Source organism: Ascaphus truei, chromosome 1, assembly GCF_040206685.1.
Source record: "Ascaphus truei isolate aAscTru1 chromosome 1, aAscTru1.hap1, whole genome shotgun sequence".
Taxonomy (NCBI): domain Eukaryota; kingdom Metazoa; phylum Chordata; class Amphibia; order Anura; family Ascaphidae; genus Ascaphus; species Ascaphus truei.
The window spans coordinates 215,862,685-215,875,890 of NC_134483.1; the positions used below are offsets into that span (position 1 = coordinate 215,862,685).

General features: G+C 45.5%; 1 protein-coding gene across 1 annotated transcript in view; it reads right to left on the reverse strand.

Moving 5' to 3' along the window:
* The window catches only part of LOC142492476 (uncharacterized), a 36,527-nt gene extending 25,990 nt beyond the window's left edge, over positions 1 to 10,537 (reverse strand). The window contains exons 1-2 of the mRNA XM_075595153.1: positions 10,408 to 10,537; positions 9,766 to 9,981 (exon numbers count right to left, since the gene is read on the reverse strand). Of these exons, the coding sequence (XP_075451268.1) occupies positions 9,766 to 9,981; positions 10,408 to 10,537 (346 nt within the window). The remainder of the gene's footprint in view (positions 1 to 9,765; positions 9,982 to 10,407) is intronic.
* Positions 10,538 to 13,206: the final 2,669 nt, after the last annotated feature.

Consider the following 13,206-nt stretch of genomic DNA (forward strand, 5'->3'; position numbering starts at 1 on the left):
TCAATGATTATGATTATCGTGAATGTAAAGAAATATTTATTTCATTTTTTAAGAACAAGTGTAGGATAGGATGCCAGATTCCTGACGAAGCTAGTTCTCTAGCGAAATGCGTTGAATCAAGGCAGATACCAAGACACGTGGAGGAGAGACGCTGAGTAGTTCGTTGCTTCTTCCAGCCACTATGAGGAGCACCTGTGGCAGAGGGTCTCCATTCCAAACCTAATCGCGACTCCTGGAGAGGAAGGGGCGGTGAGATCATCATATGCCTGTACCTCTGATTCCTTATTGCCTGATAATCTTTTATACTTTGTAAGTGAGCACTTGTGAAGTGTCTTTTAATTAATTAAATTGTTGCACAGTTTGCGCTATGGTGTGTTCTTGTCCTCTGCTGTAGTGCTCCCTATCCATCCCATCCTGGTCCCCAGACGCCCCTCTACGTGGGACTACTGTTCGTGTACACTTTATGTGTGAAATGCCTTTACTCACTGTCTGCATGTGAGTATAATCTCTGCAGAATTTCATAGGATTATCATTCTTTTGCTTTACAGTACTGTACTAATTTTGTGATCTCTCTTCTTTTACATGTGCATGGTGTCCCGCTCCCTTGTCACCTCTACCCACAGTTGAAAATTGAGGGCCGGTGGATAATCCTGGAAGAATGAAAAATACAAATAATCATGAATAATGCAAATTTATAATAATAAAAACAGAAATACAAATTTTTAGTCTTTCTCTTCTTCGTCATGACCACATTGCATTCTGTAGTTCATTGAAAGAGGGGGGAGATTGGTTAAATCATGACTGTAGATACACCATACACACAGTTCACACAATTTACAAATGCTAAACCCCCTCCCCCCGCCCGTCCTTTTTTGGTGCAGATCTCTCTGAAAAGGAAAGAAAAAAATGAGTGCAATTAAGTGCATATAATGGCATTGTGTACAGTACAACTACTCCATATTGGACTATGCAGTTACTACTGTCAAACTGCTGTATACTGGAAATCATTATACATTATAATTACTGTATAACAACTGTAAAATAATTTGTAACAAGATTGGTAGTGCAGCTCTCTCTGAAAAGAAATAATGAGTGCAGTTAAGTGCATATAATGGCATTGTGTACAGTATAACTACTCCATATTGGACTATGCAGTTACTACTGTAAAATACATTGGAACAAGATTGGTAGTGCAGCTCTCTCTGAAAAGAAATAATGAGTGCAGTAAAGTGCATGCTGTATACTGTAAAACAATCTGCGCCATACTTACCTGTATAATACTGTACTTGGTGTGCCTGTACTTACCATAATACAGTACAGTACTGTACCATACTACCTTCCTGATGCATGCCCATTACGCTCTATGACAATGGGCAACACAGTCGCAATATGGTTGATATATACTGCACCGACACACTTTATTCGAGCAAATACCCAGTATGTACCTGCCAGATACCTGGAATGCGCCGCTCCTCACCTCTGACAAGCCCCGTTGCGTTTGCCTTCCCAGCCTGGGTTCATGCCTGGCTGATGGGCGGCTGATCTGTTAAATGATAATGATTAGGATTTAATAGGCTGCAATGCTTCGCGTGTCTACCAGATGGCATAAATTCATGAATTGTAATGCAGTATATATATATATACTGTGCAGTATTGCAGCCAGCGGGAATAAAATGCTTCAATCCCTGCTTGGAAAATACCTCAATGCACTCGGGCAGAAAACAGTCACAAACCTCAATACACCCGGGTATACCCGAATTCGTGGGACTAGCCGAGCTCGAATAAAGTGTGTCGCCAGTGTATATTACATTGTTCCACGGTGAGTACATCGTTCCAGAAACTCAGTATGCCATTCGCCAACTCATCCTTTTTTGAGAGTTTCACCACTTTTTGGATATGATCCTTCAGCTGATGCCAGACCATTTCGATAGGATTGAAGTCTTGCGATCTGTCATTGGAGGGGGAAAAAAAGGAGAATTAGTTAAAGAGATACAAAGTAAACCGTGTGAAAAAATAAGACACGAGTACCGTATTTACTCCGCTAGCGTCTTCATCCAGTTGATACCGCATGCAAGAATATGCGCAGTTGACGCGGTGTGCTTGGGATCGTTGTCCTGGTAGAAACACTGACCATCTGGGAATTCACGTGTGATGTTTAAATAATGCACACTACAGTAGTACAGTACAGAGGATAAGGCTACAGCATGTGACTTTGTGCATCTGGGAATTCACGTGTGATGTATTCCACAATCTCAGGTACTATTTGCTCTTGGATAAAAACTTTATTCATGATTCCTGTAACAAGAAAAGAAAAGTGCTCAAAATAATGCACACTACACTAGTACAGTACAGTGCATAAGGCTACAGCATGTGACTTTGTGCATTATTTTACCATCAAAGATGACGTCGCATCCTGGTCCATGCCTAGAGATGGCACCCCACACATGCATCTTCACTGGGTGTTTTGGACGTGGCTTCATAGATATGCGTCCTTTTTTGTGGAATGCAAAGTTGGCAAATCTCTCCAGCGATACAGTAGACTCGTCAGTAAAGATGCAATCCTGAAAAGTTTCGCCACTATAGATCCATGCCTGTGTCTGGACCACACTCTTTATCTTGTTGACGTCCCTTATCATAGAGTACGCTCTGTAATGACAAGGAATAATTTTTATAGGTACAGTAAAGTTTCTTAAACCACACTTTTACCTCCTGTACTGTCCAGTACTAACCTCACACGTCCATATTTCCATCCAATTCTGCGTCTCATCTTCTTGATGCTGGTCTCTGAAACGGTTAGATTGTGATTTTTATGCAGAGTTTCTTTGACCCTTAAGGCACTCTTCTCATCATTCTCTTCACTTATTTGGTCAACCAGAAGAGTTGTCTCCCTACAGTATAAAGGAAAAACAACAATACGTTACAGTAGGCCACAAGTAAAGTACATAATTTATGCTCAGGCCTACAGTATGGCTAAATATATATAATACTGTATACTGTAGTTATATAAATATACAGCGATATAATATATTTTTTTAAATATACTGGTACTATACAGTAGGTGTGTGTGTCATACTGTTTACAGTGTACTGAAATGGGGGGTTGTGCGTTCGTGATTCATAATGAGTAATAATGAAGTGAGTTATAAATAAGGAAAGAGGTGCAACTCACTTTGAAATAGAATTGATTATAAGAATGCAAGAATGCAATTATGATAATTGAGGAAGGAGGTGCATCACAAAAACAAATTGTACAGTATACAGTATCTAATAATTGCTAGAAAAATGGTTCTGCTAAAAACAATAAGCCATCTAAACAATAAGAGTGCTATTGCAGTGCTGCACGGTAAAGAAAACATATTCAAAATACTTTACAGAACGTGTACTTACGCGGTAGTTACCGTTGCTGTCCTGGTGACTTTTTTGGTCTTTTTGGGCATGATAGCTCACGGTGGCTGCTGTACAACGAGGCCAGAAGTACTTAACCAGTGTTGAATATCTGAAATTCGTTGTCCTCTCGTGTACATCTCCTTTATTCTCATGCTGAGATCCTTACAAATCTTTTTAACAGCCATCGCTGCGTGTAGAAAGAAATACAAGCACAAGAATGTATATTCGATGTTTAGTCGATGTGTATTCAATGTGCAGTGAATCAACAAAATGGATGGTGTTTTTATACGTTAATGAGTCACATTAGAGTACACCCACTTTTAGCACCTGCACCTCGTCGCCATGCATAAAAGGTGACACACATTGCATAGCCTACCACTCGATGATCTGTATCTGAACTCGCCCTTGCATTTTGCCATCTGCTCCCATGGATCAACCCCGATTCTACGGACGCACGAATCCGCTTGCTTCTGCCGTGCCGAAAAAGCGAAAGGCGGGAGCCGTTTCCAAGCCAAGGCCAAAGCGACAGGCTAAGGCTAATAAAGAAAACCCCCATATGACCCGAAAGGCTAAGGCTTTTAAGAAGCCTTATTATGTCAAGAAGACATTGGCTGATATATCCTTAAAGCAAAACAAATGGAAGCCAATCCATCGAACCGCCAGGACACATTCTCGTGCACTCCACGACGACGCTGCCGTTTATCTCCCGGGAACCTCCATGACACCATCTCCTGCACTCCACGCTGGCGCTGCTCTCCTGGGAACCCACATTTCACCTTCTCCTGCACTCCTCAATGACGCTGCCTTGTCTCTCCCGGGAACCTCCAGGACACCTTCTCCTGCACTCGATGACGCTGCCGCTTCTCTCCATTGAAGCCCCAGGACACCTTCTCGTGCACTCCTCGACGATGCTGCCGCTTCACTCCAGAGAACCCCATCAGATATCTCATCCGCTCCAGCACCCATCAACTCAGTTGTCCAGAGCACCCCATGCACAAGATCCAGCTCGTTAGACCGCATGCTGAATGGGTTGTGTCAATATCCCTGAGAACTTTTGTATGCTGGTAAAGATAGATCTTCTTTTAAAGACCATGCTAAATATGGATCAACGGATGGAGAAGATGGATCAACGGATGAAGAAGATGGATAAGCGCATGGAGAAGATAGAGACAGACGTAGCGGGGATACATAATTGGCTTGGAGTTCCTGCCCCTGTATGTCGGCTGCAGGAGCAGGAGGGTGGCATGGATGGGATGGATGGGACCTTCAACCCCTCCATCAGAAGAATATTTGTTCATGTATGCCGTTGACGAGGATGACATGACAACCCCGTCAAGACCATGCGAGGAGACAAGGCGACTAAGCCAGGAGGAGGAAAGCATCCTCGCAGACCACCTACCCTTGCCCGCCGCAACAAGCACACCCGCTCCCAGAAGCACACCTGCTCCCAGAATCCTACCCACATACGCGTGGATTGAGATGGTACCCAAAATCATCTTGCGTGAGCTGTCAAAGTAACTCAGGGAGAAGTATATGTTTGCAAGTGGTGGTGTAGCCCAGAAACTTGCCCTGTACATTTTCAAGCACCACGTGACCTACGAGATGTACTGCGGATGGGCCCACAATGTAAATTACAAAGGGAATCCCGTCAAAAGGGCTCTTCATGAAAATTTAAGAAAGACTAATTGTATTAAATGTCTTTATTTATATAGCGCCATTAATGTACATAGCGCTTCACAGTAGTAATACACGTGGTAATCAAATAAATAACAGATAATATAAATAACAAATCATGGGAATAAATGTTTTAGACATAAAAGTAACATTAAGGAAGAGGAGTCCCTGCCCCGAGGAGCTTACAGTCTAATTGGTAAGTAGGGAGAACGTACAGAGACAGTAGAAGGGAGTTCTGGTAAGTGTATCTGCAGGGGGCCAAGCTTTATGTATCATGTGTTCAGAATATCCACAGTGCTATTCATATGCTTCTTTAAGCAAGTGTGTCTTAAGTTGGGTCTTAAAGGTGGATAGAGAGGGGAAGGGCACTATTGTGGAGGAATTGCAGCGCTAATTATTTCATTACAGATCATTTGATGAAAATCGTGAGAGACTCCATCAATGGCATTTTGCGGCATACAAGGCATCGTCCCTGGAAGGGCTCACTGCTGGGGATCGAATTCGTTGCATGATTCATTTTTGACTTGTTGATTGTTTTAAATTGTACTCCTAATTAAATGTTTTTACTTGCACCATACACCTGTAAATGTTTTGACTTGCTGTACTTCATTAAAAAAATGTTGTTTGTTTTAAATTGCATTCATAAATAAATGTTCTTACTTGCACCATACACATGTAAATGTTTTGACTTACTTGCTGTACTTCAATAAAAAAAATGTTGTTTGTTTTAAATTGTATTAATAAATAAATGTTTTTACTTACACCATACACCTGTAAATGTTTTGACTTGCTGTACTTCAATAAAAAAAATGTTGTTTGTTTTAAATTGCATTCATTTATAAATGTTTTTACCTACAGTTCTCCATAAATGTTTTTTGACTTACTCCACCAATAAAAAAAATGTTGATTGTTTTAAATTGCATTCATTTATAAATGTTTTTACCTACAGTACTCCATAAATGTTTTTTGACTTACTCCACCAATAAAAAAAATGTTGATTGTTTTAAATTATTTAATTGTGTCTCATTTTATAACAAAATACAGTGTTTCTACTGTAGAACATACTTTTCTGTACAGTTCCATGAGGCATCCTGTACAGTACTGTACTGTATAATGTAGGCATGCGCATCACATCAAAACAGTATTAAAACAATACATACTGTACTGTACGGGTATAGAATACACACTGTAATACATGTAGAATACATGCATACTTTTTATTTTTGGGGTTTATTATACAGTTCAGTATGTGAAAAAGTATTGTATACTGTATGAAAAAAAAACAGCACACTGTTTCAGGTTTTCTATAAGAATTCAGCAATTTATCGAAATCCCTCCATTTGCCGTTTTCCGCCTGATGACAAAGTTTCTTTTCTGAGAACAAATAAAAGTATTACTGTAATGGTTGGTTCAAATTAGTCAGTCCCCCAGTCCTCTCAGTCAGTCCCAACAATAATTTTCTCGGGGGGACGTCTCTTGTTCACATACACGCATGCGCCTAGATGTGATGACACGCATATGAGTTTCAACAAGATTCCAATGCTCATGCGCCTAGCTGTCCACAAATTGTTCAGTATCTATTGTAGAAGCTGCTCAGCCAATGATATTGCTGGACTTCATTTTCGCGAATTGTGACTTAAATAATAGAACTAAATAACCGCCTGATGACAAAGTTTCTTTTCTGAAGAAAAATAAAAGTATTACTGTAATGGTTGGTTCAAATCAGTCAGTCTCCAGAGTCCCCTCGGTCAGTCCCAACAATAATTTTCTTGGGGGGGCGTCTCTTGTTCACATACACGCATGCGCCTAGATGTAATGACACGCATATGCGTTTCAACAAGATTCCAATGCGCATGCACCTAGCAGTCCACCAATTTTGTCAGTATCTATTGTAGAAGCTGCTCAGCCAATAATATTGCTGGACTACATTTTCGCGAATTGTTACTTAAATAATAGAACTAAATAACCATAAGCAAAGCGATTGATTACAGGAGAATCGCTTGACTGCATTGATATTGATATATTAAAAAAAGAATAAAATATGGCAGCTGTACTCACCATAGACTTTGTCAATCGAGCCACTGCCAGTCCCGTATTCTTGATTATACACGTAGTTGACAGGTGACAGCGGGCCTGCTACACCTGTAGTTGACAGCTGATGAAGCTGGAAATCGTTTTTATACATGCAAGCTTGCTGATATCTGTACGTTAAATCCTGCTTGGGCTGCAGGTATCCAGGCGGGGACAGACAGCAAGCGTTGCCGGTCACCAGCTTTTCACTGACGTTCAGACCGTTATTGGAAGCCGGTGCTGGCGCTGGTGCTGGTGCATTGCTTGCCTGGGACTGATGATTCTTAGTTGGTTTTACCATGACCTTTCGCCTTGTGAAGTCTTCATGATCAAAGATACTGGAAAATTCAGGCGCAACACACCAATACCCTCCTCTAACACCGGGTAGCGGGATCAATACGAAAAAAACACAGATCGATACATAACTTTTCCTTATTGCACGCTTCCACACACTAGCATCTGGTGAAAATTTGTAAAAGTCATAATTTTCGATAAAATATTGATTAATTTTACCAACTGTGGCCATCTTATCATCTGCTGCACTAATTGCTGACCATATTAAATAAGCGTACGTTATGTTGGGTTTTTTGAACACGGACTGTAGTGGTGTACTCATCTCTGGACCTCTCTGGACAATAGAACAACAGACACTTTGCATTAAGTTTTTAATATGAAACGCCTAAATAGATAACGCCAAAATAGATACAGTATTGTAACTTTTTCAGTACCAAGGTCAATTCACAATGGATCACTGTGGTATTTTTTAAACACCTGCAAGTCGACACATTACTGAAGTGCATGTACGTTAGAATTCATTACAATTCATGAATATCTGCCACCTGGCGGATACGCGAAGAATTGCAACCAATAAAATCCGAACCATTATCATTAAACAGATCAAGCGCGGGTGAGCGCAGGTGATGGCCTGCATGAATGTGGCATAAACGCGGTCAAGCGCGTGGCATTCAGAAAAAGTTACCAGAAAATAACCAAGAAGTATTAAAATAAAAGCGGCCGCGGCTGTATTTAACACCTCAAGTCAGAAATCGCATACTGCACAGGAAGGGAGGGGGGGGGAGTTAGATTTCAGTCACAGATAACATTCCTAAAGTATATGCGCTGTTTTAAAGTTTAACCTTGCTTTATTCAATGTACCATCACCAGAAGAAGAGATCAGTATATCTCGAAGCTCGCACAAATAAAAGCATATCGATAGCCACAGAACGAAATTGTCTATTCATTTTTGATATATATGTAACGGTTTTTCTGGACCTTCCTGACCCACCCAATCTCACATTGGCCCCTGTGGTCTATCCAGTCCCCATTACATGGTCGTGTCTGGTGGTGCACCTGTTGGCAACAGGACTCCTGAGTCTCCTGCATGATGGTGTATGGGGAATGTCAACCCAGACAGGCAGCTGAGGTAGTGTGCGTGAGTCCTACCTACATACAGTGCAGCACCTCCACCTCATCAGGATCTCTGCGTCCGCAAGGAGATGTTTCTGATGAGGAACTCCTCTGTGGTGCCTTCCTCTGTGGAGTAACTTCACACTCACACATGGGAATTCTTGTTAACAAGGGCATCTTTATTGATGATGGTATAGGCAGACTGCCCCTCGCAGCAAACAGCTTAGCTGCTCATCTTCTTCTGTACTCTCCTTTCAGAAGATCTATCTGTCCTCCCAATGGAGTTGGATCACCTCTCCCCTCGAGGGAGATCACCACCTGTGCCAGGTCCCTGGACACAGTGTAGGCCCTGCCAGCCTTACTGCTGCAGATCAGACTATTTGCTGTAGAATCACTCTTAATTAGCACACTTAACCTTGAACATAACAGCCATCATAACAGACTCTAACTTTGGGCAGTGCTGTGTCTTATATACCAAGGAAATGACTCCACCTCCTGTGTCACTAACAATGAACACAAGGTCTGTTACCACTCTCCTCATGTACATATGACACCTCACCAGGGTGTGAGGGCAAACCTCCATGATTGATGCTGGCAATCCTGTATACTTACCAGGTTTACTGCCAGCATGAGAGAGAACTGTATATCATTTTTAATACATGGCTACATTCTCCCCCTGGTGAATCCCAACGACCCGTCTGGGACCTAAATTTGTCAGACCTTCTCCCAGGAAGCACTGCAAAACATAACAACATAATTTCACAAATTTACATTATACAGTTCTCATGATAAATTATCAACTACTATGCCTGCTGTCCAGCAGAGGGCATTGTTTCTAAAGCGGACCCCATTATCTTCTACCTAGTGCCTAAGGTCTGGCTTCTTTACCTCCCGGCCAGCATTGTCCTCAACTGTTATGCTGTACTCCCGGGGTAACCCATTCTCCGGATGGTACTCCACCTTATGCATGTGCACATTGCGCCCAATGCTCCATACCCTCATTAATTGAGAAATTCTCTCTTCTGCTCTGTGTCCTGTGCATTCTCCACCCTTGGACCGGATATACTCCTATATGGTCTCCCTCAACCACCCATGCCTTTGGTCCTCTATCTCCTGCATTAGAGGTTCAGGACATAAGGGTACTCCAACCCGTGGGATTTTTTGTATCGGGTCACTATAGCCCTTTCAGCCCTACTTGTCCGAATCAACCTGGCGTTGCCTGCGTTACCTGGCCGCACCCATGATAAGGGTTCAGCGGGCTCTACGGGGTCCCGTAACCTGTCTGATCCTTTGGGATCCACTACCCCCGAACTGATATCATACCACCTCAGTCTCAGTTCCTCCAGATGAGCCTCCTCTGTGAATTCCCCTGGTGCCCACCAGTAATCCACCACCCCTTCTTGTCTTAGGATAAACCTGGTGCGATCTAGCCATGCCTCATACCCTTCAAAATTGGGTGCCCACCACCTGGTTTCCCTAACTGCTTCTGGTACTGCTACGGTGCCCTCACCTTCCTCTAACTCTCCCCCTGAGGATATCCCTGAGGTACCGGTTGATCTTGAGTTGGACCCCAACCTTTTGGGCCTACTGGTGACCTTGACACTAATGGAGCTAGGGCAATCGCTCGAACAGGATATGTCGCATATATCTTCCCCCACCCGACCTGTCATCCGACGTGAAACATTCCCCATAGTCCAAGCTCTCCCCAGTCCGTTCTTCCGATGTGGCTTGGGACTCCCGGACAACCCTTTGCTCGAATGGGACCCGTAGTTAAAAGTGACAGGGGCAGGGGCTTTAACTATGGCCGGGGGTTGGGCATAGGGAAGTGCTATCGGCATTTGCGGGGCTACGACCCGCATCTCTCCGCTACCTTGCCCGGTGCCATCGGACTGGCCTTCCGGTTCTCCCGTCTCGCTGCTCCCAGGCTTCCGCAGGGCCTGCCAGATTTTCCTGGACCCAGGCGACCTGGTACAGCTACTTGGTCGCGAGGACGCGGCCATCTTCCATCTGGCTCCGCTGTGCCCACCGGAAGTGATGTCATGGATCTCGCGGGACTCACCGCCGCCATCTTGCGTTGGGTTCCCCACCGGAACCTCTTCCTCCAGAATGACATCCGCCGCCGGAAGTGATGGTTCTACTCTCCGCTCTGCTCAGACCTGTGCTAGGCCTTCTCTTGCTGTTTCCACCACCAGCACCTGGGGAGGGCAAGGATGTCGCTTACCGCTCCGTCGCTCGGGATGGTTCCTTCTCCGCCGTCGGCTCCGCCAGTCACCATGGCCGTGGGACTCCACCTCTTGGGTTGCATCTGCATCAGCGACATGAGACTCCGCTCCGCCGCGACACAGGTAAGTGCCGGTTCTTTCGCAGCACTACTGTAGTGGTCCGCCGGTAGGCGCGTCACCACCAGTGTCGGGGTCGCTTGCTCCTCGTCCGAGGAGTCAAACTCCGATGCAGGGAGTGGCACTCCCGTCGGAGACCACTGATGAGGTTCTCGGCATCCACCTCGTTTACAGTCCCCTTTCTTCTCCGGCTCTGTCTTTATCATGAGGAGCGATCCCCATGCTCCGGAATCCACGGTTTCTCTCCAGGCCGCGCCCGGGGTTTCAGCCGTTAACATGGCTGTGTCCACCCTCGCCTCCACGGTCTGTCCGCCCACAAAGGGTTGCACCGCCCATAAATAATGGATGCTGCATTGCGGGCATCTGGACGTGGTATTGACAGGACCACCCGGCAGCCGACACTGCATGCACAAACATTTGACAGTCTCTTTCCCCCCAGCTCTAAGCACCAGGAGGCCTCCTGGAGCCGAATAGGGATGGGCAGAAATGTTCAAATCTTATTCACTTTTGCAGGCCATATTACTCACAGGAGACACTTTTTGCAGTGGTCTTCCCAGTAGCTCAGTTCCTCGCAACTGAAGAGCAGGGGCTGGTTGGTTAACTCCTCCCTCTGCCAGCTCCATCCTCATTTGACAAAGCTGGAAACCACTCCCCCTGGTTGAGATTAGGGGAGGGTCCCATAAATTCACAGGTTGTCCCAGCACTGGGGCTGAGCTTGTTTCTGTCCATCAGGGCGCGGCCGCAGCTTTCGCACCATACCTCCCATCAGGGTGGGGTCTTCCTTTTGGCGCCACTCCCGGCCAACTTTCTGCAACTTTAGCAATTTCAGCATTTTCTGCTCTCGGCCCACGCGGTCTCTCAGGGAAGCGGGAGCCGCCATCTTGGTTTACCTTGCCAATCACTTTAGCAACTGAGGTAGCTTTTTGTATTGCGCTCGCCGGCTGGCAAGCAGATTTTTCATTTCCACCACACACCACCACAATGTCCTCATTACTGTCCTCCAGGGTATCACCCCGCGGTCCTAGGCAGGACCAAAACGGCGCGGCCACTGCTTTCGCACCACTCCACAGCAGGCTAGCCAAAGTCACTTCAGTAGCTTGCTCGTCTGTTGCACGCACACCACGTGCGCTCTCTCCATCTGCCTCCGTCCGCCATCTTGGATCTTTCCGCGCCGCACGGATCCTCCATTCTTGGGGTCGCCATTCTTTCACTGTGTTTACTGTTACAGTACATGGAGCTCCTCTCTGCGGGGCAGCTGCCATATCGATACAATAAAGATTGCCTGATGCACCAACTTGTGTACCTAATGTAGGTCTGACTCGTGTTGCACTACCTCAGGTTAGGCTCACTCTCTCTGTGTATGCTGTGTCTCTCCTCTCTCCAGTCTGTGCTGACCGTGGTAAGTGGTCTGGAATGGGCTAGAGTACTCTGGCTTCTCCATGCAGTACTGGGGCGTCTACCTACTGTTGGCCAGCCTAGCGCAGACAATCTCCAGGATTCCTGACCTCTGTTAACAGGCTATCCCTTTAGGCATCCTACCAACTAGCTGCCTCAAGGTGACTAGAACAGCTATAGCCCTGTCTCCAGACCCCCAACTCCTTTCAGGCTCCCAGGTCGTCCCTGCGGTCTGACAACTCCATCAGCCCCCCTGACTACCCCTAGGTTCTGTCCCAACACAGCACTGACTGGCAGCATACACTCTCCTGTTTCCTAGTTTGGCTAGCTAAAGCCTGTCCTGTTGACTGTTATCTCAGCAGCGCCTCCAAATGTAATGTTTTTTCTAGACCTTCCTGACCCACCCAATCTCACATTGGCCCCTGTGGTCTATCCAGTCCCCATTACATGGTCGTGTCTGGTGGTGCACCTGTTGGCAACAGGACTCCTGAGTCTCCCGCATGATGGGGTATGGGGAATGTCAACCCAGACAGGCAGCTGAGGTAGTGTGCATGAGTCCTACCTACATACAGTGCAGCGCCTCCACCTCATCAGGATCTCTGCGTCCGCAAGGAGATGTTTCTGATGAGGAACTCCTCTGTGGTGCCTTCCTCTGTGGAGTAACTTCACACTCACACATGGGGGTTCTTGTGAACAAGGGCATCTTTATTGATGATGGTATAGGCAGACTGCCCCTCGCAGCAAACAGCTTAGCTGCTCATCTTCTTCTGTACTCTCCTTTTAGAAGATCTATCTGTCCTCCCAATGGAGTTGGATCACCTCTCCCCTCGGGGAGATCACCACCTGTGCCAGGTCCCTGGACACAGTGTAGGCCCTGCCAGCCTTACTGCTGCAGATCAGACTATTTGCTGTAGAATCACTCTTAATGAGCACAC